Here is a 25866-nt window from a genome sequence, read left to right on the forward strand (position 1 = left end):
ATGAGCTGATTAATTGTTTATCGAAATTGGTATTGTGATCATTCTCAGTCTGAAAAAAATCACTTTGAGCAAAACTGTCCAGTAATAAGAAACTAGCTTACTTGTTGAATACAACTGAGTGTGGATGTGTGTGGGTCTGTGTGTGTGTACGTGTATTGGCGTGTGTGCGCGCTCACGTGTGTGTTGGGGGTAAAAGACAATTGATTTATTGCAGTCCACAAAAAGAAACCACCTCTCCTGCATTGTCGCTGCCTGCATACCTCCCAGTCATCCGTTCCAATTTCACTGTTAATTATCTATAACGTCTTCAAGCCAAAGCCACATTTGTCTTTCCCCAAGAAACTCATTTCCTTTACCACTTTGGAGTTTTTCTTTTATTTGTTTAAAAGCGCAGATGTGAAATATGTGCAATGTCTCAGGCCGGTGGATCCACGTTACTGCCAGCAGGGCCCACGGCAGCCGTGCCTGCCCACTTCCTGCACCCCTGATAGGCAGCGCGCCGCCTATTCAAAGCATGCTTGTGTGGACCGCAGGTGGGCTGGTGGCAATCAGGGTTGAGGGAAGTTTTTATTTTTTTTTGGCAGCTTCTCCTCCAAAAAGTGAGCGGCAGACAAGCACCCACACATCGGTCGGACGTAACGTAAACACGCAACTTCCCGTTGAGCACCGACACAGCCAGCAGCATTCAGTGCTCCTCGTTGCCGTTAGGAACCAACGTTTGCTTAGGTGTGTTTGACAGTGGCTGTGATTGTTTGGTAACGGTTCATATTGGATGAATGCCACCCTCTAAGTAACTACCGGTAGCTGACGTCTATTTAATTACAGTGTAGCATTCATCCAGTATGAGCCGTTAACAAGCGTTATGTGTGTTTCATTATGGCCAATTTCACTGTTGGTCAATACTGTTACTGTGTAATACATACAGTGGCAGCTATAATTTGTTGTTCAATTGCATTGAAATGCCTTAAATCCCTTGTTGCACCCCCAAAAACATACAGTGGAACCTCAGTTTCCATAATGAATCTGTTCCAAAAAGTCGAATCGCAATCAAGTCGTACAATAGCCAATTTTTCATTAGAAATCACGTAAATACAATTATTACATTTCAGAGTCTGGAACCTAGACAGGTTAACTATTTTGTTCTGGTTTGTTGTATATGACTGCTAAATAAACCACCATATGCCAAAGAAAGTTTTTTTGTTTTTTTTAACAGTGTTATTATATTGCTTGCTTTTATTTTGAAGGAGTGACTTTTTACAGGATGTGTTATGTCAATGTTGTTATGTCAAATGCTTGCACTATGGCAGGGGTCACCAACTCCGGTCCTCGAGGGCATCTGTCCTGCAGGTTTTCAATCTCTCCCTGCTGTAACACACCTGTTAAAATGATCAGCAAGCTCTTGAGAAGCCTGATAACGATCTTGATCAGGACAGGTGCCCTCGAGGACCGGAGTGGGTGACCCCTGCACTATGGGATACAACTTGTTGTCTGTTGAACCCTTTCTACACAACCTACGAAATTTTGAATGTGAACGGCCGAATTATGTTGGGGTTTTTTTGGTGCAAAAACCAAGTGGATGAATGAAAACAGACAAAATTCAGATGGAAAAAAAATTGTCGAAACCAAGATTGGACAAAAACTAGATCGTACAAACACCAGGGCACACCAAAAAGTTCTAGTATATTAAAAAAAAAAAGAAAAATATCACTTTATTGTAAAACTTTACAGGACGTAATAGGAGAGGAAGTGAAGTCGAAAGTCTCACACACGCACCAAACACATTCAAACACTGCAGTATATTTGTGTGTTGAGATGTGCCTTTAAGGGGCATTGCCTAGTGAGTGACATCGGGAGCCTGGAGCAAGCCAGGTTTGCGCTCACATCTTTTAAATAAAAAAACGATTGTTCCCCTTGTACTGGGCATCTTTGGGCTACGAAAAAAGTACAAAACAATCATTTGACTCTATTTGGTGTTTTTAGGCCACGGGAAAAAAAAGTACTTAGATGTAACGGACAATCGGCTCCAATGAGACCTTCCCCCAAAATGAAGCTTCCGCTGTGTACATATTGTTGTACTGAGAAACTGTACAACCACCTTCCAGCTAGAGGAATTCTATTATTCTTTTTTGAAAAAAAAAAAAAATCCAATAAATTGAGGTGCTCTAATCTCTGCTGCAGGAGCAGACACACATTGGCACATTTCATTTATTTTCTGCCGGGTTTCTTCCGATAAGAGCGCTCCATGTGTTCATTTAATGGGAAATCAAGCTTGAGACCTCCCAGTTTGAAACAAACGAGCAAGGCGAATCACCGCAAACATCGGCCCGTGTCATCGTCTGTAATTTCACGTGCAAATGGAACATTTAAATGGAGAAATGCAAATGAGGGAGGAAGAAAATACTCTCAAAATGAACACGTTCTTTTAAGTCGACAAATGTGAAGATCTTAATTGGCCTTGCTGCATTGTTAGAGCCCCACACGGAGCTCTTCTGTTTTTGAATGTTATTAACTTCATGCGCCCAAATTCTTTGACGACCGCCGTCCCTGCACATGACAGACAAGAGGAAGAGAGCACTGTCTCCGTCTGTTAATCAGCATCTGCTGAATAAAACAGTTGAAATGAAATGGGCTTGGCCAGAGCAATTAATGGTCTTAGAAGCTGCAAATTACATTACAGACCCCTTATGGTGATCTTACACAGTTCTGTGCATGCTGTGACTTGCCTAGAGAGAACATGCCAGAGGTTAAAACAGAACGGCGTGCACCAGTAGAATACCAGGCAACGTGTTGAGTCTTTGGCTCTTGTCTACGCCCTCCTGGGAAATCACTCGGAATAAAATTAGACCTGAGACATTCCGTATGCGAGTGTGTGTTGATCTGAGTGTATGTCGAAAAGCGCTTGTTATACGACGGATGAGATCCTCTCTGCTCATTGCTGCTCTTCGGTTTCCCCTTTTGGAGGATTAGAACATAGTTCACGTTCTACCGTAAACTTGTAAAGATTAACTCCCGGCAAAGGTGACTTAAAGCGGAAGTCAACCCAAACATATTTTTTTTTCCAGAATATGTTCTATGCAAGCACACTAGTTGAAACAAGGCATTGACTACAGGGGACACCCTGAATTGGTTGCCAGCCAATCGCAGGGCACACAAAGACAAACATCCGCACTCACAATCACACCTAGGGGCAATTTAGAGAGTCCAATCGACTTACCATGCATGTTTTTTTTGGGGGGGGAATGTGGGAGGAAACCGGAGTACCCGGTGACAATGCTAACATACTGTATAATCTGAAATACCATCGAGAGGCTAACTGAAATGATCATCAACCTGACAATAATTATAAATCCTCGAGCAACGGTTGGTTTCACACACGGAGCAGCAACACACACAAACAGAGCATGCGACAGTGCTCGCAGACATAGCACGACAACAACTATTACTATCGGGGACTACAGTATTACTTGAAGAACTTCTTTGCCCTTTTTTTAGCTCTAGATTTTGAGAGATTCGCCAGCTAAGACTACTGGTAGTTCCAGGCGAGACTGCGCTTTCAGAGGAATAGCTTCCTCTTAACATTCCCTCATCCTTCTAAAGAGGCACATTCAACAGTGTTTTTGACATATCGCGCGGCCACTTCTACTGCTACTTCTTGGAATTGGTGCTGTAATAACAGCTACGCTACAGCTCGGCCGAGTGCTGCCGGGAGACCTGCGGAGATCACCAGAGGCTTTCTACCGTCTATCTAGTGCCCTTCACAAGGTGTTGGGGATTGTCACAGCTTCTTCACACCCTACTCTGAAATTCGTTAATCCCTTACTGACGAAATAAACAAATCCTTTATTTATTGATGCCGTGGCCGACTGATAGCTTAATTACATTTTAATGGTTTGTTAATGAGCTTCTGTTGCACCCGCTATGCTATCGGTTCAAAGCTTGACTATATTGTACAGTATAAAATCCTGCCAAACAGTCCGTTTTTTGTTGTGTCAGTAACCCTTGCCAAAAGTGCATAAATATGTACTTTTCTTATAAAAAAAATCTATAGACACAATATTAACTTGTATACACATTACATAACGTATTCCTCTTTATGCGTTATTCATGTGGCCTAAAATCCTGAGTGCGTCTCTCAGGGTCGTACGTATCAGAACACAGTGAACAGTAGACAGAATAAATAAGACACTCATCATGCTTTCTTCTGCTTTTTATTTTTAATATTGATCTTGTCTTACAGCTAGAGCTCATGTTTACTCCCCAAAATATTGGGGTTTCTAGTCACTGTCAGACCGGAAAAAAAAAAAAAACACAAGTAGCATCAATAAATGATCAACCTGGCTTCCTGACTAGCGGCGCCCCTTCCCTGAGTGACGTGCTTAAACGAGGTGAAATACGTCCATCCCTCAACACGCTCAGCTTGTAAGAAGCTCTTATGAAAAATAAAGTCGCTTGTGATTATTTTTCGCCTGTGGTATTGATTGGAGCTAGTTTGCGGGGAGACATTTTGGATAAGCAGGAGGACAAACACACACTAACAATGACCGTTGGAAGAGGCTGGCTGAATCCTCGTTCCTGGCTGACGCTTGCATTCAATTCTTGCTTTTCTCCTTGTTTCAGAATGGGCCAAATTCTCTCTTCTCCAGAGTCTTATTTTTGAACAATGTGCCTGTCTGGATTTGTTTTGTTTTGTTTTGTAACCTTCTTTATGCATGTCCCATGCAGCGCCATCGCCTTGGATAATCAGCTGGTCGTCCTGGCAACTACCACCGCGGACGCGGGACGTTACCACGTGGAGGCCGTGAACGAGATGACCGGCGATAATGGGAGTAGTCCCGCTGTCTACTTGAGCATCTCAGGTAAGAAAAAAAAAATGAAAGAAGAACAGCAGATTTGTTCTTAAAGACCTACAAGGTCTTGTTCAGTGGAGAGCTTGGTGTGTTTGGGTAGCAACTCCGTCGCTTTGGGTTAAAAAGAAGAAAAAAAACAGCACGGTGCTCTAGTTGTATTCATAATATTATCTCTTTTATAATCGCGGGCGATTTTTTGGGCGATTTTTTTTTTTTTTTACCACACACTGGCACATTACAACATAAGACAAAAAAATTATATTCAAACATTCCCTCTGAAAAAAAAAGGCATATTTTTGCCAATATATCTGTTGTAAGTTCAATAAATACAATAGGACATACTATTGTAAAACAGTCAAATGCTCTGCCTGTAATTCGTATATGTATTTATTGTTGTGAAGCATTATGGGACCAGACAAAAGAAGTTATTTTATTCATTATGTTTTTTTCAATTAATAGTCTGATGAGTTGTGTATCAGAAAAGATACAAAGATCAGAATCAGCATCAACCTCAAAAAATCTGTATCGGTCTGCCAAAAGTCTAAAAATAAGTCAAGCACAATGCTATGAAACCCAATGAATCTAAAATGCCTCAACGAACAGCTTTTGTCATCACGCTAGTGGTTAGATGCTATGCTGTATATGTTAGCATACATACGCACATGCATTCTTCCGAGCTGGGGCCTATCCCAACTGACTTTGGGCAAAAGATGGATACACCTGACCACAAGACACGGGCCTACTTAGACAAACAATTTGGTCAGTTGAGAGACTTCTATGAACTTAATATGCATGTTTTGTAAAGTGGGAGGAAGCCAAGCTTAGAAACGGGGTGAAGTCTTAACACTTAAAGCAAGGAGTGTCTCTTGAAAATGCGTTTTCAACTCTAAATGGTACCCCTTTTGGGGGCGAGGGTCCCCCGTACTTACGGGATGAAATTGCCAACTTTTTGTCATGTTCCCAGAATTATTTTATCACCCTGGTTTCCCCTAACATCCCTTTTTATCTCTGTGGGAGTGAGATGATAGACTACACTATCTCGCAAGTCCTTCAGCTGAGACGTTCAGTGGAGAGAGAGAGAGAGAGGCGGCTAGTGCTCTGTCCCTTGTGGCTGTATAGACTTTTAATTAGATTTTCTTTATGGGGTTGTATCCTTTGGCATCCTTTGTCACATATACGCACTGACACACACACACACACACACACACACAAATAGCGCCTTGTTACAGCTGTCAGCGTGGAGTGTTCCCCTGGGTGCTTTCTAAGAATTGGTAAGAGGGGCATAGTTAGACTTTACTGATAAGACTCAGGTCGTAAAATGTCTGTTTGCTTTTTTTGTGTGCGTGTTTGTCTCTTTTTATCAGATTGTGTTTTCACAGTAAACCTTCCTCTTAGAAATAGCCTTTGTTATAAAACAAGCTACCGATGTTATTGACATTGAGAGAGAGGAAGGAATTTGGAAAATGGGGCTTTTTTTGGTTTCTGAAATGTAATGAGAAATGGAATTGGATGCAAGGATGTCTGTGCTTTTAGCCTTTGTTACAATACGTTTGAACCGATCTGACTTGAAATCTGGTTGAAATCATATGTTCAACCACCCAGTTTGTTACATGACAGGGAGCAAGTCATAAACTCACTTTATAAACGATTTACAGTAGAACTGCATCTCAGGTATACTGAGTGAAAGTATATAGTGTTTGTAATCTATACAAGGGTCCTCGGTTTATGACCGTTTCTGAATTTGTACATAAGTCAGAACTTGCCATAGTCTCTCTTACAGTAAATATTTGTAAAAACAAAACAATACAACAGCAACAAAAAAACCCAAACATGTTTAGGTCCTGAATATTAAACATCAAATTAAAAACAATAAGTATGGCCGTAACTGAGCACGCCTTCTGGTGCTGCATAACGACAAATTCCAACGGCATTGTTAACCCCCAAACGCCGTTTGATGGTACCGTCCTAAACCGTCTACCCCTTTTAGTATCATATTGCAATTGCACAACCGTTTCAATTCATCTTTCAACTACTTTACAATGATACACAATAAGCCGTGTGTTGGTATACATCTCGGTTGATGGGATGGTGGCCCCAGAAAATCAGCACAGTATGGTCAAACATAACGAGCAGAAGGAACACAGGCTGGTTCTGTCAGATGTAATACGTGAAGCCGATTACAATAACGCTTCAAACAACTTCATACGATATGGCTGATGGATTATTTTATGGGTCATCGTCACGATCCGGACTGATTGTGGCTGCTAACATGGTAATGTAGTTTTGTAAACCTGACCAATGTTAACATCAAATAGAGCATTTTAGATGTTTTATTTTTTTTTATCTGAGTCTAGAATTGAATTGCGAAAAATAAGTTATTTTCGGGGTTTTTTTCTGTTACATTAAATTAACAAAATGATATGGTGTTTTGCTGCTCTACTGTACATTTCACTTCTACATTTCATCACATCACACATCAGGTTTGCGGTTAGCATGGCTTCTTCTTCTTCTGTTATTGCTTCTTGCTTGGCGTGCCACTTTCAGCTACTTCTCATCTTCCTTTAGTGATAACGATACTTGTCAGAAGCGTACCTTATTTGTGACCAATGAGGCGAGGATTATTGAATTAGATGAGCCGTGGTAGCGTTTAGCCGCGATACCTAGCTAGCCATAGCCCATGCGCCACATGTTAGCTTAGCGCTTAGCATTCCCCCAGTAGTTCCCAAGCAACGGTGAAAGCATGCAGGATGGGTGAAGGTGGACGCCTTAAAAAAAAAGCAATGACGTAGTCAGACGTGGTTGAAGCCATTTTCACACTGAGGCAAATGACATTAATAAGCGTTATCGTTATTGGTTAGTAGAGTCCAAAACTTTACCGTTGCTTAGACCGCATAGACCGCGCACCCCTTCTCTCGACTTTGAGGCTGATGCAGGGCAGGGAAACAATAGTGCACAATGGAACAAAAAATGCTGGAATTTATTTGTCAAGTGTTCTGAGTTGATAGGCAGGAAAAAACATTCTAATTCGTACCATCATGTGATTTCTTGACACATTTCACACATGACAAATGAATGAGCTTCCACTCTTTCTCCCCGAGCCGGCACAGACGAAGGCGCGTTTTTAGAGCCGTCTGTCAAGCCCCCTATTAAAAAAAAAAATACAATTCCATAAAAGTGCCCGAATAAATTAGACACCTATTTCCTATTCTCCCTTTTCTTACTTTTGTGCTCTGCGAAGAACAGAAGGAAAGCCAATTTATCAGAGGCAGACACAAAAAGGAAGTAATGAAGCATTTTAGAATATTTTTTATTCTATTAGCGCACGAGTAAACCGTTACAGGTGAGAGAGAAAGAGAGTCTGCTTGTCACAATGTTGCTTCCTCGTGATGGACAGTCCAAATCATTTGACTAATCTGCAGAGCCTGTTAGATGGCGCCGTACGGCCGGCCACATGACCTGCCCACTTGACAGATCCATTAGCGCCATGCGCCCGCCCGATTTCCCTGCGAGTGCCTTGGAGACGGCTGAAGATAAAAAAGCGTTAGCTGTCACCCACGCTCGAGATGGAGGGAACAGGTACAATTGATGGCGACTCGGCGGAACGGTGAGAGGTCACACTATAATCACTGAGAGTACAGCGCTGCTCCAAAATAAACAGCTCCTGCAGCGCATTAATGCACAAGACAATATATGGCCATAAACTTAACATCCTCACTCACCAAGGAGCCACACTGTACAGTAGGACATTGTTAGAGCTATTTTTTATTGTCACTCCACGGTTGAAAAAAAAAAAAAAAAAAAAAAAATCATCAGTCATTCACACTGTTGCAGTGGCTATAAAAAAGTTACACACCCTTGTTCAAATGCCAGGTTTTTGTGGTATAATAAAATGAGAGCAAAATAAATCATTGCAAAACATTTTGACTGCTATTTTGAACAGTTCGTAATTCAATCAATCAATCAATCAATCACATTTTATTTATATAGCACTTTTCATACATAAAAATGCAACTCAAAGTGCTTTTCAAATTCCCTCCACTTTGTCTTGAGCATCAGTGTTCTTTTGGTGATGAGCAGTGCTGTGTTTGTTCCGAACATAACTAATAATAAAAAAAAAGTTCAAACTTAGTTTTATTGGATTGTAACACCTGTGGGGAAAACACAGCCACATCCTGGTAATAAGAGTGCGTGCTCACTTGAACAACCACAATTTTTCATCTGCTTCCTGTTTCCAATTTAGTTGTCTAGGTTTCAGGTCACTTTAATGTTGGAAAAAAGTTCAGAAATAATTTAGCTTGGTCTATTTTTTAACAGGGGTGTGTAGAATTTTGTATATGTCCACTTACAGTACAAAACAAATCAACTAATGGCACTTTCAACCCTGACTCTATGCCTATTTTATCCAATTAGAAGTAGTGGAAGTTAACAGCTGATCGGCTGGTAACTGCTATCTGCTCAACAAAAGGGGTACGTACAGTAAGTGACCGAAGAAAGACAGAAGAATTAGGTGCCATGTATTTATTTACAAAATGAGAATATCCAGGTATCACATAGTCATTAACATAATAAAAAAGGCTTAAATAGTCATTTAATTGGTATTTTTATGCACTGCAAGGTGTCCATATACACATTCCTAACATCAGATTTCCGGTTGCAGCAAGAGGCTAAATATTTTAGATTTTAGAATTCTGCTATTGGTCTATAAAGCACTTAATGGTTAAGATCCTGAATATATTAAAGAAATGCTCAAGAAATATAAACCCACAAGGATTCTGAGGTCAGGAGACTCAGGTCAATTAGTGGAGCCCAGAGTTCAATACAAACATGGTGCATCAGCATTTTGCTGTTATGTTGCACGCAAATGCAATAAGTTGCCAACGAAACTGAAGTTAGCCCGAGTGTAAATGCTTTAAATCCAGGTTAAAAACGATGCTTTTTTCCCCATACCTATGATTAAGGTCCTTAATCAAATACTGCATTTATGGAATAAGAGGTAATCCACCCGTTTTTAGCTAAGTCTGGAGCGGCCATTTTGTCACTTCTGTCAACTGAAAATGACGTCACAGTTACTCAGGTGACGACCAATCACAGCTCACCTTCTTTCTGAAGCAGAGCCATGATTGTGCTTTAAGAGCATTTCTATAATCAATCATTCCATAATAATGCTCTCGCGCTCCATACTATTTTAGTAAACTACTTTTCATTTCTGTACTTTGCATTTGTATTTGTTTATTTATTTATACTTTACACTATATTTTGCCTTTGCATTTGCGATTATGTTCAAGTGTTCTGGAATCATAGTTGGAGTATATTTAAGGTTGAAACTATGAATATAGGAAAATATAAACTATTTTGCGAAGGTCCAATATTGGCATCGGGGATTGGTTTCTAACCTCCTTTTCTGTGCTGCTTATCCTGTTGAGGGTCGCAATGCGCTGGAATCTGGTTCTGGGCAAAAGGCGGATTACACCTTGCAGGTAGAGACAAACAACCTTTCACACTCGCATTCACACCGACAGTATAGTCACTGAGTGGGAAGTCAGAAACAGCACAAAATTGGATGGATGCAAGTTTCTGCTAGGTTAATTTCCAGCGTGTTTCCTTGCCCCCAACATGTGGATTTGAAGGGACCCGCGGCTCCAGGCTCGCTCCGCTAAACTCCTGAGTTTATGCCCACGAGCTGTCAGGAAACAGAACTGTATTTATATTTCATCCCTGCACAGTGGGTCATAACAGAGAGAAATGTTTTTTTCCGATCCCCTCTATGCCGTCTGGAATCTTCAGTTTGGTACCCGGCGGCTACGGCGTTGCCACTCACTGCTCCTCAGGGATGGATTAAATGCAAATTTGGTTGTAACTTCTACTACAATTTCTGTTAGCATGCTTGCAAAATGCACTTGTTAGTCACAAGTAGTCCAGGGTGCACCAACCTAAAGTCAGGCTCTAGTTCACATGTGACCCTATTGAGGACAAGCACTATAGCAAATGGATGGATAATGTGTGTGTGTGTGTGTGTGTCTACATGACAGAGAACCACTTCCAATTGCCCAAAGGCTTTTATTTTCCTGTAAGTGTTCAGAGATGCGGCTCTGTAGTCCAATTAATTAAAGTCCACACATACGTCCTCTCATCTCTCTTTGATGCGCAAGCACAGCACCACACTTCCGCCTGTCAATCAAAGGTGCGGTGGCGTAGCCTTCATGTCGGCGCACTTCTTTCCCCTCACTTTTCACCACAGTCGAGGTCTTTGTAGATTTCTCCTGCAGACCATTAGAGCAAAATATCCCCAAAGAGAGAGCCGCACACGGGCACATGAAAGACACAAACATGGCGAGGATGCCAGCCCCGAGGCGCTCGCATGTCTTGGACACCATCAAAGACGAGATGGGCGTTTAGGAGAGTAAAGTAACGAGGAGAAGGAGAAAAATCAGTAAGCGTGGACGGCCATAGAAAAAGAGGTCAGAATGTGGTTGTGGAACAAAGTTGACAAGGTGAGGGAAGTAGCCGCATTGTAGACACAAGAACGTGGATCAAACGGCGGAGATAAGGGCGCAGAAGAAAGACGAGCTCGTGGCACAGCCCGCCAATACATGCGGATACAATTATTACAGTACTTCAAATGCTATCTCAGCTATAGCCTCAATAATTGATCAGCCGCCTCCATCTTTCTATAGCGAAGGCGCTAATGTCACGCTTGTTAACGATTGCTGAAGTGCAAGAGAAATGCTCAAATGACTCCCTTTCATACATGCATACTGTCCAATAGTGACCAGCTTCCACTCGTCTGCCCGCCCAAATCGAATCTTCTACCCAATCTGCTCAAAATCCACAGCTACTCAGCAAAGTGTTTATGTATCCCTCATGCTGTACTGCCTATATGCAGCAGCTGAAAAGAAAAAATGAATGTTGGGAAAAGCCTTATAGAACTGTTGAAAACTGATTTCGAGTTAATCCCAGTCACATGGAACGGTGGCAGTTGTGCGCCGGCTCCCATTTAACCTGAGTTTGAATGTGATTTGTTGATTCCGAACACAGCCACCTCCCCATTTATAAGAGAGTGTGCGCCATATTATAATCAGTTGTTTAATTGCATTTCCCCCTTTTGTGGGGATAAGCGGTAAGATATGTCCTTCCTGTATTTTTTTAATCACCGTCGACTTAAGTCTATGGGATCCAAGTAATTTGCGTTTTCTTCCATTTAATACATTATATACTGTATGAGCAAACACTGTCAGGGGCAAAAATATGTGGACAATGTCTTAAGACACATCCACAGTGGATTTCAAATTCAATGTCTGCGCACTAAATCACAGTTCATCGTTTAGCAGTATACTTCTAATTCATATCATGGTGCAAAACCATTGGTGCCAAATCAAGATAAAAACTTAAGCGAAGTTAAGAAACAGACTGAAGAACACCGAGCACAACAGTGTAAATTTGCAACCTGACTCTCGCCATTTTAAAAGTTATTACCAAAGCTTGAGTCTGTCCTACTTTTGCCTGCTTATTGTGTCACGTTGCTGTGGAAAAAAAAGTCATTAAAACAAGAAAGTTAGCCTCAGACCTTTGCATAGCACTGTATACTGTTGCATACGAGTGTCTGGATGTCAAATCATTTCTCTTCCAAGTCACTCCGCTGCGCTGTAAGGATTTGGATTATACTGAACAGAAAACAGATATGCTTGTTAGGCATTTTTTTTTTTCCCCCCATACTTTTTTTGTTTGTCTCTCGAGCAATGCTACTGAATGACAAAGCCATCCCAGATAAGATGAAGAGATAGACGAAAATAGAGCTGATTGACTGCAAGTTTCCAAAAAGTGAATGGTACCAAAAAAAAACGTAGATTCTCACATATAGCAATCATCACAGTACGTGTTAGGGAGAGTGTGCGAGTTTGATTACGTCAGTGCAGTGATTGGAGGAAAGTCCGCCAGAGTTTGATTACGCCTGCAGTCAGACAACCAAATCCACCCCCCCATGACACACACACACACACACACCCGACCCCTGTCACGTTCTATGCTACCTCTATATTCTCCTTCTATTCCCACAAGCGACTTTGTGTCTTGTTCGATCATGCTATGCTGGTGTCTGACCTCTGTTTGACCCCTTCTAAATAGTGAGCAATTCTTCAAAAAAGAGGTATCAAGCAGTTTAATGCCAACCCCAGTTGATGTTTATTGTCGAACAAAACATAAAACAAGGAGACTCATACATTGTGAATTTAAAACAAACGCGTAGCTCAGTCTGCTAGTCGAATGCTAATGCTAACAGAGAAACAGAAACACATGGTGCAGCAACAATTTAGACCTTCACTATAACAGTACTCACAGTCATATTGTCTTTAAGAGCAGCTGAGAGGAGATGTGAGGTTGGTTTTTTTTTGGTCGACCAAATTAGAATTTGAACAGTATTACAGTATGCGATACAGCACGGTAGTTGCTAATCCTGGTTCCTTTGAATATTCGCGGAAGCATTTAAAAGCACTTGATAGTAATTGTTTAACATTGTATGCCTGTGTGTGCGCACGGACAACGTTTGTTGTTATGTTTGTGTGCCAATGTGCCATTTGTTTCTGTCCCTAATCCCCCCCCCTCGACCAGATGTTTCCGTTCCACATCACTGAATCTTAAATGAGAGCCTGCTACTGCTCATTCTGTGTCTATGTGTCTGTGTGCACATCTGTATGTGTTTGTGGGTGTGTGTGTTAGCTCCAGGTCCCCTCCCAGTTGTTCTGCGGCGCATCTAATTGGAGGTATTTTACTGGCCCTGAACAGCGTATGATTGTTGTGGCATGTGGAGGGTAATGTCGCGCCGTGTGCATTTCTGAACGTGTGCACATATTGTATGTCATACATGAATTACAGTGCTGTTACACTAATGCGACCGGTTTATTTAAAAACACATCAAAACACTACAGTTGTTGTTGTGATTTTTGGCTTGTCCCAATATACATAATTTATACTTTGTAAAGAAGAAAAAAAAAAAAGGAACCATTTTTTTTTCTTTTTCTTTTTTCGTTCTTTTTTTTTTTTTTTTTTTTTTTTACAATGCGGTGCAATGCAATACAGTCTTACATAGTAAAAAATATTGGAATATTTTTTAAGGAGGCTGGAGCAGATTAATGGCATTTCAATTCATTTGAATGGGGACAGTATAATCTGTTGGTTCGGGAATAAATTAAACTTCTAAATCAAGACACAACTGTGCAATAAATTTAAGTGTGTGTCAATGAATTTGTAAACAGAACATTTCTTATTTCGGTAGTTCAATTCAAAAGTTGATTTCGTTGATTATGACGTAATATTACAGTAGTATACATTTTAATGACAACATTTGAGATTTTCTAAAAGTGGGCTACATATGGAGGAAGACAAAATAAGATCAGATCAGTCAAAGTCAGATTATTTTGACGTTTTTAACATGCATGGTTAAGCAGATAGATTCCTCCGCTACTGTACAGTGGAACCTCGATTTAACGGACTCAGAACCAACACATCCCATCTACAACGGAGAGAAAGTAGTATGCAGTCCACTCGAAACGCCCCTTTGGACAGTATCTTCGAAAGTCTGTTAGTTCCAGAATTGCTGCAATTTGCCACACTGCCAGTAAACAGCGCTGTCGTGCTACCAACAGACAGAGACTGCGCACACGTCCCGCTTGCGCTGCTCTCTTATCATAGATAAACAGACTTGAAGTAGACTAGAGCAGGCTAAAAAGGCAAGTGTGGTGGTCATGTTGTCAGAGGCGACTTTCCTTAGCGTTGCCGTGAGCGCGCGGTTCAAAAGAAGCTTGTCGTATTTTGTACGTTTTTTTTCTCAGATGCTAGTTGTGTCCACATCTCCCTAACATGCGATTTTTGGTGCATTGCGCAATTGTTTTTTTTTTTTTTTGTAAAGCCCTTATCCTTGTTTGTGCCGCACTGGGCATTTTTAGGCTACAAAAAATACTAAACAATTTTGTACTGTATTGGGTGTTTTTACGCCACGCAGACATTATTCAATGTAGCGGGCAATCGGCTCTAACAGACGACCCCTTGCCCTAATTACAGTCGTACATTAAATCGAGAGATGACTAGGAAACATTTTAACAGACTTATCATTGTACTTATATATGTTCTAACGTTGGGCCACTTATAAAAAGACCTCCGCATTTCATAATTCGACTGCATTTTCATGATGACTGACATTCTGATAAGGACATCGAAGGCACTTCATAGTGATAGTGACCCTTGTGGCAATCTTGATTTTGATATGTCTAACAGGCAAAGATAGATAAAAACCTGAGTTTTTATCACAGCTCTAAAGAGCCAATTTAGCAGTGTCTCTGTATGAACAAGGCCACCTTTTACTTTGAAAGCTTTTATTAAAGACGCCCTTCTTTATTCTGCCAGAGCCACGCTTGGTTTATACTGATTATCGCACAACTCTGCCTGGCTAATGACTCTGTACATCTATTAATCCCTGCCACAAGAGTTTGCGTCTGAAATGATTCTATTGACTATTGCAGCTGCAGAGCGATCAGACCGCCCTCCGTTCATGCCATAGCATCCCTCCCCCCCCCCCATCCCGAGTGCTCTCATTTTGCCGTCTTTGTTTCTCGCCGCGCTTCCATAATTAAAACCCGCGCAGACTATGACATGAGGCGATGGACAGGAGAGTGAGTCATGCACTATGTCGGTCCGACAAGCAATATGCTCACAGTGTGACTGCTTTGTGCGTACTTCCATTTTCCTTCCACCTAGTTCGTTGTATGGGCTTTCCATCATAGGACTGATATCCATGTGTATTGTTTTGACAGAGTCACGTAGGCGCACACCCACTCACGCGGGCCAACACTCAAGAATCATTTGAAGGAAAATGGCTGTAATTAGAGAGCGGGAGACCAAGCAACTAAATAAACACGAAAAGCCAGATGCTCCCCGTAACAAGTGTTTTGCGCAAGCTGCGAGGCTCGCAGGCCAGAGAGCAGAAGACGCCGCGAAAGTCCGACCCCAACTTCCGGTTCGCCGCAGTCGCATCAAAGGAAAGGAGCATCTCGGCGTCGTTTGTATGCGTCAACGTGTCTCGTGGCAATATGCAAACGAAGCAGATGGATCAATGTCCTATGTTGAATCAGCCGAGAGAACGTTACGAATTGCCGAGGGGTTGTGCCGAGCGGAATAATGCGTCGTTATTGTGAGGGATGCCAGCCGACAAAAAAGCTGATGTGCCACCGACGCTGACTAATTTACGGGCGCACGCGCGGGCTTTTGCATGTGGATGTTATCTCGCCGCCGCTCGAGGAGATGGAATGCGCCAGCACACATGAAAGCCACTCGGGGATGCTGGATGAGGTGTCAAGTGCCCCGATAAGTCGCTCGTTGTTTTAATGATGCCGACAGCCCTGCCGCTGTCCTCGCCGCCACCCCTGCAACCTGAAACCGTGTCGTTATACTGTATATGTGTGTATGCAAATGATGTTGTGGATAGCAGCTGGAGACAGCGCATACACAGATGTTTTACGGCCATTACTTTGTTACTTGGAAGAGAAGTGTAGTGCATGTATAAATGGCGCCAATGCGGAACTGCGGGCGACATCGCAGATTTTTCATGAAATGTGTCTACTTGTCTTACTTGGAAATCCTTGCTGTGTTGACAGAATCCACGCTTCATACTGCAATATGTAGCTTTGAAGTTGCTAGCAAGATTTCAAAGTAGCCCCATGTCACCCGGCCCTGTCTCTGCCCAAAGAACCGCCACCCAGCTCAATAAAATGTGTGCGGCGTGGCATGTCAACGCAGCGGCTGCATTGCTAGCATGACTTGTTCATGATGGAGTGTTGCCAAAAACGAAATGTCACCGGTTTAATGTTGCTATTTTTTCACTGTAATTAATGATTGTCTACTTTCAACAAGAGACTCATCTCATTACACCCTCTCAAACTGAACCGTACCAATCGAATTTATTCAAATCAAATCGATTCACTCCACTTTAAAAATACCATCCATGAATCAAATCGGAGAGATGCACAGCGCTACCATTTACCAAATTGCTGCTGATTGTGAAATAAGTTGAACTGAGCTTATTGCTACCATACAGCGCTCGTATCTCAAGTTTGTCAAAGCACACGTTTAAAACACACATGCTACAATATTTATAGCATCTTATGGTGCAAATACGGTAATGTTTATGTTTTAAAAAAAAACGGTTTGACATTGAAAGCATGTGGGAGTGGTAAAACAAAAAAAATACATATTTTTAAACTCCTTAAACCAAATTTTAAAAAAAGAATTCTGGGCTGGGTCAACACTTACACGTTGATTCAAATTGAAAAAAAAAAAAAAAAAAGAGGAAACAAATCGATTCCAAAACATGTCCTCTTTGCGTTTCTGGACTTAGTGACGGTCATAGTAAGACTCATCCAAAATAAGCAGCCAGACAAGATTGCAATGTTCATCGCCTCTTTTGTATCACCGCGTTCTGCTTTTATAGCCAGCGCTTTCATAAACACTTTCAGAGTATCCAGAATATAAATGAAATATTATTATGCATGCAAATTCACCATCCCGTCTCTGTGCGCCGCTGCTTCCTCTGGTGTGCACTGCGTAACAGGTTAGATGAGAGTTTCGGGCTGGTCGGCAGATGCTCATTTGTCGCAACAGGAAAAAAAAAAAAGCAGGCCGACGCTCCAGTGAATGATGAGGCTGCATGTCAAAGCAAGTGTGACGCTGTATAGGAAGAAAAGAAACCTAAAGGAAGGGTGGAACAGGAGATAATGAGGTGCTGAGGAAGGGGAAATAGTCCATGCAGAGTTCAGTTCAGACAAGAGCGGAAAAAAAGAAGGATATGAGGGCATTGATTGCTTAGCTCAGCACAGCATATATGGTCTGTGTATGTGTGCATATATATATATATATATATATATATATATATATATATATATATATATATATATATATATATATATATATATATATATATACCGGTATGTATGTTAGGGATGGGTGATTACAAGCTTTGCCATTAATTAATCTTGATTAATCACATACTAATCGTATACCTTTATTTGGAATGATGTGAAATGTATTGAATAATGCGGAATGATATTGGCGAAAAATTTGCAATATGTTAGCAAAAAATTCGCCGCATGTTGAAAATGGTTTCCAAGGTGAATTGAATGAGTGGAACTTTGCGAAATCTAAATGAGAACCATTAGAATCTGTTATGTTTAATCTGCCGTTGGGAATAAATAGGGATATTAATGTTTGTTGTTGTGTGGAATTGTGGGAAAATTTTGATTTTTTTTCTAATAAGATGGCATGAATTTCTGGAATACATTGAGTTTGGAACGGTGAGAATCATGTGGAAGTAAAAGCAGGTCAAAAAAGATGAGAATAAAATGTAAAGTTAAGTCATGTAAAATAACGTGTAGATCCTGGGAAACATTCACACGTGTTAATAATAAGAATAAGTCAATCAAGATTATGTTGGCCAAATGTTCATCGCAGTACATTCATACAAAGCTCTCAGTTGTACACAAGCACATATTAGCATCAAGGTGTTGAACTGCATGGGCCAGGCGCCATGCATAACTCCCTTTACTTGTCATATGCACTCTAATGTACTGCCATGGTTGACACTCATTTACTAATTCATCCATAAGCATCACTAGCTAGCTTTGTGTATTTTGTGGTAGAGTGAAACGCCACGGTTCACAAAGTCACCTATTGAAGTTTTGTTGTTGTTGTTTTTTTTAGAGCTGAAAAAAAACTCACCTTGGCTTATCGCTTGGCCTTGCTTTTGTCCTCTGCCTTTAATGCCACGCGATGACGCCTTATAATAGCCCTGAATAATAGGAAAATAACATTTTGACTGAAAACCTAAGAGAGCAGGGATGGAGCCAAGTGTAGCCCGGGTTGTTTGTGGAAATTTACAGTTTCTGTAATCACGACATTCAACTGATCGTTCGATTATACAATTATAATATACAGTTTAAACTATTGATACGAGTAATCGGCATTTTTTCTCCTGCAGAAAAACACAACACAAAAATCATTGTAGGAAAAAAAAAAAAAAAACAATCGAGGAAAAGGAATGGAGGTGGCAGGGAAGGTGTGAGGGGGGAACGTTCAGGTAGAAGTGGCGAGCTGGTGCAAAAAGCGCGTCTGCTTTGAGGCCAACACTGGGAAGAAGAAAGTGAGGCGGGATGTGAAATGAATATTGAAAGGGGATCCTGAAAACAGGAATAGATCAACAGGGCCTTTAATCCAAATATAGTCTCTGTTGCTTCCCTCGCTGTCACTCTTTTGTGTGTGGTCGTGTAAAAAACACACGCCACCTCATACAACAGCAGCGTGTGTGCATTTGTGCACGGGCGTTGTATGCGGCCATAGTGTGATCCACAGACAGATGACGGCCATTACCAGGTTGCCCAAGCCAGGCGGAACAGCTGCAGCCAGATCACACTGATCTATTGCCGCTCTAATGAATCTGTTACGGCCGGACCCAAACAATCAATCTCCGAGCCACTTAATCAATTAGGCCATTAATCAGACGCGGACCCCAACTGTTCCTGCCGGGGACTGGGGCGGGATGAGTGATCACATCACGTATAAACACCGACAAAAAGACACACAAACACGTGCGCTTAACTTGTGAGTCAGCGAGTGCGAAAAGTACTTGGAAGGGACTTATCGTCAGGCGGAACAAATTGAAACACTTTGTTGGAAACGTGGTTAGCACGTCCGCCCCACCGCTGAGAGGTCACAGGTTCCAATCTTGGCCCAGGGTAGGCCAACCGACTATTTCGTGAAATGATGAATAATTGAACATAACTATTGCTAAAAGATGTTAGGCCAACCAACTATTTCATGAAATGATGAATAATTGAACATAACTATTATTAAAGAGAAAAAAACAGACAGTTAATACAAAAACACCAGTTACATGCATGGAACAAATACAAAGAGGATGTTTCATAATGGAAATACTCTGCGCTCCCTGTGAATGGTTGTAATCTGTTTTATGACTCACGGACTTTTACGTTCACGCCGCACTTTTATGAAAGAATTTTGTGAAGTTGTCGGAGTGAACGCTTAAAAGACTGCAAGTCAAAGTGTTTAGTAAGTTAACAACTGCAATTGATGTAGATAAACTTTTATAAACGTCTTTCCTGTGAATTCATGGTTCATTGGTCTTCATTCTAGCATAAGATTAAACCTATAAAACCCAAACTTTTATGTATAATAAATATGAGATTGTTTATAGTACAATATAATAAAGATTCATTTATTGCCTGTTTGAAAAAATACATGCGAAGATTACCTTGAAAGAAAATAATCGCATATGAAATCGGAATTGCAATATCGAGAAACAAAATGACAATTCGATTTTTTTTTCATAAAAGTCTACTGGGATTGTCTTAATTTAAAGAGCTGGTAAAATGAGTGATGTTAAAGCATAAATAACAAAAGTCTCTATTGAATTTGTATCCGAGATTATTCACACACTGACAACATAAATGCCTCTAATTATGCTATGCCAAAGTTTCTTTCTTTTAGTGAAACACTCCCAGTGTTAAGATTTGGTAATTAGCACCGTGTTTGACTGACAGCGTGCATGCGCGTACACGCACACACACGCGCTTGTGCTGTTAAAGAACTACCATGCTTCCGTTTTTCTGAGAATTATGAGCAGACATGTTCAATAGAGGATAATTATGTACTCGTACAGTTGGACTAATCTTGCCAAGGAGATGAGCAGGGAAAATAAACAGTATAAGCAATCAGATTTTTATTCAAAAGCACAAATTGTCTGATTTCTTACTATGACAGGGAAAAATAGTTTGTGTGTGCAAATATTACGACTACCAAGGCAATATCAAATTGTATTGAGGCATTTAAAACCTTGGTGCTCATTGAAATCCAAATTAGTTTTGTTCAGAATAGTTTTTTTTATTTTACTGTCTTAATGTCTTTCCAGGTGAGCTGGAGCCCATATATATATATATATATATATATATATATATATATATATATATATATATATATATATATATATATATATATATATATAGACACACACATAATTTTAGGATTATAAGCGCCATTCCCAACATGCTATTTCTGTCTCTCCGTTGTATTACATCATCTGCATTAATTTTTCATTTCCCATCTACATATTTATACATTCGTAATGTATTAATAATACATAAACATAGGCATATTTTATTTCCTCCTCATTTGGGCCCAAGCACCAGGCGGTGCAAGGGCCCACTTGGTATTATTATTTTCGAGCAATAGATTAGACGTGCCTGAAAACTCACAAATTTTTGCAACTGTTTGCATCCTGGTGAAAATGTACGTATTTCAGTCAGAAAAAAAAATACCCGACACCAGTTTCACTGATTGGCTTGAAACTGAGTCGACGTGCCTATCATTTCAAGACGCGCAGAAAAGTCTGAAGATGCCCGGAATTGAACAGGAAATCTGCCATTTAGGTTTTAAGCAGACATTTTAGTTGAAATCCAAACCCCTACTAAGGAATTAGCCCAAATGAGCCCCAATCAGAAGCAGGCATAGTAGACATATACAAATTGTGGAAAGTTTTTTTTTTTTTTTTTTTTTTGCCTCCACCATGTAATGAGGGCAAAACATAGTAGCTTTAAAATTTCACAATGAAAAATGGGGTGCAAAGGCCCATTCATCGCTGCTTGCGGCTCTATTTTCTTTGTTTCCATCCTTGGTTTGCTGCGGAGGTAATAATGCCACATTTCTCTTCGCCATCATTGTTAGCGGAAATAATTAAAATATGTCGCCTGCTGCTTCCAGAAGTGTATTCACGTTTGTATTTTACTCTCAGCATGCCACGCAGCACCCAAGGAGCCAAAGCGGTGCCAAGGCCATGTCGGCGTCTACTGATCCTCCGCGTGCCAGCCAGCCGTGTCTGAACGGACAGTGCCAAAAAAGTGGAAGGCGTACGCAAAGAGTCATGAACACTAAGCCGGAATATCCCTCCTTCCTTCAGGGGACACTTGAAATTCAATATCCTCTCACATGCCAACACATTGACTTGTGCCGAGGGTCTGCTGTGCTCACTTACTCGCGTCTAGTGGACAAGAATAAGGCGATAAAGAGCGCCCAGGACATAAAGACAAAGGAGGCGAGACAATGAAGGAGCGTGATGTATGCGGAGGATTATCTTGCCACTTTCTGGAGGGGAAATAAGGCGAAAAGCACCTGATTAGATGAGGACGGATGGTCTCTGTTGCCGCCTGTTCTCCATCTGGTGTTTGGCCGCTAGGTAGAGCCTCCAGAGCAACGCTGTGCTTTCACATTTGGCTCACCCGAAGTTGCTAAATGAAGGGAAAAGCTGAATACATTATAGGGAAACCCGTACTTTTTCGTATGGGATTTTCCCCAGCAGTATGATGACTGTGAAAATGACGGCCTTCGGCGCTGTATTGTATGTCAGCGACACCCGTTTCAAACTTTTAGACTTTTATCCTGGCTATATTCTTAAAGTAAACACTCATTTGTTTTGGGTTTTTATTACCCTGCCTTTTTTTAAGATTTGGAAATGACCTAATCTCCATGCAATCAATAGCACTCACATGCCGTGTCCCTCGAAGGCTACATTTGAAGGTCGGCGTATCGCAGCTTGAAGCTTATCCAAATTCAAAGGCTGCTAACATATTCAGCCTTCATTGCCCAGTGCACTACTGCTCAGTTTGTAAAAGTATTCAAATAGGGCAACCTAAATCTAGCTATCAGCTCGTGTAGAAGATATGTTGAGTTTAGTTTGACTTGCAATCCTGAATATTTCTGGCAAAATGTATGACTGCTCTAGTGCTAACACTGCGACTGAAGAGCGCAGACGGCAACATGTGACGCAACCTGGATTTCAGGAACAAAAAGCCCGATCCCACCATCGCTGGTTCTATTTATGGTGCCTGAGTCATTCGCTTCAATCATCTGCCATTGTACACATTCGGTGACGCCTGAAAATCAAGCATTCACAGCAGAAACCGCAGCAGCCCGTCCGATAAGAACACGCTCAAAGATTGAATTAGCCTTGTTCAAGACTTATCTCAGTCCTAACACATTATCGGACTCGGACTTCTCTTGGCAAAATCTTGGACAGAAAAGCAATGATGTCATGGCATTGTCAGAAAGTTTTTCTGTGAGATTTGCAATTCCTAGATTTGACTAAGTTAGGTGATTTCATCCGTCCGTTGGTTGTGCAATGCGCTGGGAGGAATGAGGAGCAACTGATTGCCAGTTCCCAGCTGGCCCGTAAACTGCCAATGTTGACATAGGCACTGATAACATGACAAAAATGTAGTTTATTGTGCATGTAATAGTATGTCGTTTTTTTGTTGTTGCAAAGTTACTGTTTGTAACAAGAACAAAATGCAGGTGGTAACATAAAAACAACATCTCATGGTTATAGAATGAGTCCTTCATTAAGATAAAGCAAGATTTAAAAAAAATCTCATCAAAATTAGGAACTGAAAATCAGAAATCGATCGCAAAAGTTGAATAGAGGCAAGTGTACTCTTATTTTTTTTCTTGAAGAACGTTAACTCATTCTCTGCCATTGACGAATTTACTTGTCTTTTCACAGTCCAGCCATTCAATCCCAGGAACGTATTTATATTTTTGGGAATATTTTTCAAGAGTTAGGGTAAAAGAGGTTTGAAAATATCTGCCAGTGAATAGGTTAAGTTCCAGTGAGTCCAAAAAAGCTTTTTCAGTCCCAAATTCACACTTCAACATTGAATTTAGCCGTCAACGGTTGGAAACGCGTCTTACCGACACGGAAGATCAACACGCCCGTCTGTGCAGTGCGAGTCATGAGGGTCGACGTTCCTTCGCGGGCAATCAGCAGCTTCTGAAAGCAAACGTGTGCTGCTCCCTTTTTTTTTTTTTTTTTGGTCATCTGACACTTGTGTTTATTGTTTCAAATCTCTTGATGTCATAAACGCTAATTACACAAAACAAGTGCCTGGCATTAGATCGCCAAGTGTGGAAAAAACAAGCCTTGATGATAAAGGAGCGTACAAGTGAGGCGATGAAGAGAAAACCGAAGGTCAAAGTCTTTTCTCGGTTTGAATTCTGCACGAGGGCGATTGACAGACTGGATTTTTGTGCGCTTATTGTCGCGCTCCAGGCATGATTGACATGGCAAATTGGAAAGGTCAAGCGTCGGTCGTGTCCGAGGAGCTGACGGACAGGTAGCCGTAACCTCGGCTGGAGTTAACGTTTACGCGGACGCACGCAGACGCGGGAAAGGGGATCAATGCCTGCATGTTTTTATTCAAGTACAATTTCATTATGCAAAGTCACTCGGCACTTTTATCTATATGTTGTGCATAAATATCCCGGCTCTTCGCTTGGCCGGTATTTCAAAACGAGACCTCTGTAAGAATATGAGTCCTGCAGGAATCGCTGCAGGGTGCGAGGTCAAAAACGGCTGCCAGCCTATTATTTTACCAGTGTGTTGTTGCGTCCCTGCCGGGATGTGTGTGCGTGTGTGTGGACCTCTATGAATTTGTCGGCGCTGGAAACCAAAGCGTTACTGTATGTCTTATGGCGCTTGATATGAATTTCAAATGTGACTAGGGGAAGAGGAGGAAGAGAAGAAGGGTTGGGGGTACGGTGAGATTGACAGGGTAAATTGGAGAGCGAGGGGTTTTTGGAGGTTGGAGACACCAGGGAGCAAGAAAACTCCAAAATGTCTCGCTATAAAAATTTGTGACTAAGCGAGGCTGCCACCAAGGTCAAAGGACGTCTGCGTGTGTGTGTGTGTGTGTGTGGCATGTGTGTCCAGAGGGGTTGTAAAGTCACCTCGGCTAATAGGTGACTCACTGCAGGGACTCGGGTCAACACAATAAGACATGACAAACATAACAACCTTGACACACACACATATTAAAAGAGGGCAGGTACCACCAAAACTACAAAAACAACACACACACACACACACACACACACATCACGAGGACATGCTTGTGACCTGCTTGTTTGTCGCTCCTTCGGGCAGCTTAATACGCTACGATGAATTCATGAATACAAAGCATACCTGAGGCCTCAAATATTTTCACATGGGATCAAACCTCATTTCAATTTAAAATAAATAAATAGCACACTTGTCCGACACATCACGGTAAACTGTGTTGCTGGCAACACGCGACAAAACAATTTCAATCCGACGTGGGTATTTTAAGAAAATATCTTTTTGGGGGCAAGGTTGGTGAATTGTCGCCCCCAATGTCCTCATTGTTTTTCTATCCCCCCAACTGCAGAAAAGTTAATGTGACACATCGCTTGAATATGAAAAAACCGAATGCCTCCAAACCAAAGGCGGCGTGTTTTTGCGTGTGCATGCAGTGGCGAGTTCACTCCGTGACCCCCTTTTTGACGCCACTCGAGAACAAAAGACGGCAAGTGTGACATTGTTTACACTTGCAAATGTTTTTCATCTACCACCTGTGAAGGCGGTGATCCAATGACTCAGCGGTGAAGGGAAGCCATTATCATAATACGTGGGTCCGTTTATACATATACCACAAAGTCTAATGAGATCGAGTACATGAGCTCGATTAAAAATTCTGCCCTGACAAAAATAATGATGTTCACTTTTGATTGACGGTGTCATTTGCAATGATGTAGAACTGCACTGCAAAATACTAAGAGCCCTTTCTTATATTTGCCGGTCTCCAGGGGCCACTGAAATTTTCGGAAAATATGCTGTGGTGTACAACTGTGCCGCATCGTAATCAGAGCTGTTCCTAAACTGTACTGCGTCGTTGTAGTTGTTTCGAATATACACTGATTGACATACACTATAACAGTTCTGAAAGCATTTACACGGACGGAGCGAGAAATTTTTCAAGGGTTCCTGAAATAAAATGCACACATATGCAGAACCTTTCCCAGCACACCCATAATACAATAGGAACAAATCAAAGTAAAAAAGCAACCTTTTTACCCAGCGTAATTTACTAGATAATGCCTTTTTCTGTGCCGATTTGCT

At 41.3% G+C, this 25866-nt stretch overlaps 1 protein-coding gene across 3 annotated transcripts in view; it reads left to right on the forward strand.

Moving 5' to 3' along the window:
• The window catches only part of sdk1b (sidekick cell adhesion molecule 1b), a 325525-nt gene that overhangs the window by 175167 nt on the left and 124492 nt on the right, over positions 1–25866 (forward strand). For all 3 annotated transcript variants that reach the window (XM_086033471.1, XM_086033472.1, XM_086033473.1), the window contains one exon: positions 4723–4856. In XM_086033471.1, the coding sequence (XP_085889597.1) occupies positions 4723–4856 (134 nt within the window). The remainder of the gene's footprint in view (positions 1–4722; positions 4857–25866) is intronic.

The sequence above is a fragment of the Filicampus tigris genome, chromosome 6 (assembly GCF_054856515.1).
Source record: "Filicampus tigris isolate MCC_2025a chromosome 6, RoL_Ftig_1.0, whole genome shotgun sequence".
Taxonomy (NCBI): Eukaryota; Metazoa; Chordata; class Actinopteri; order Syngnathiformes; family Syngnathidae; genus Filicampus; species Filicampus tigris.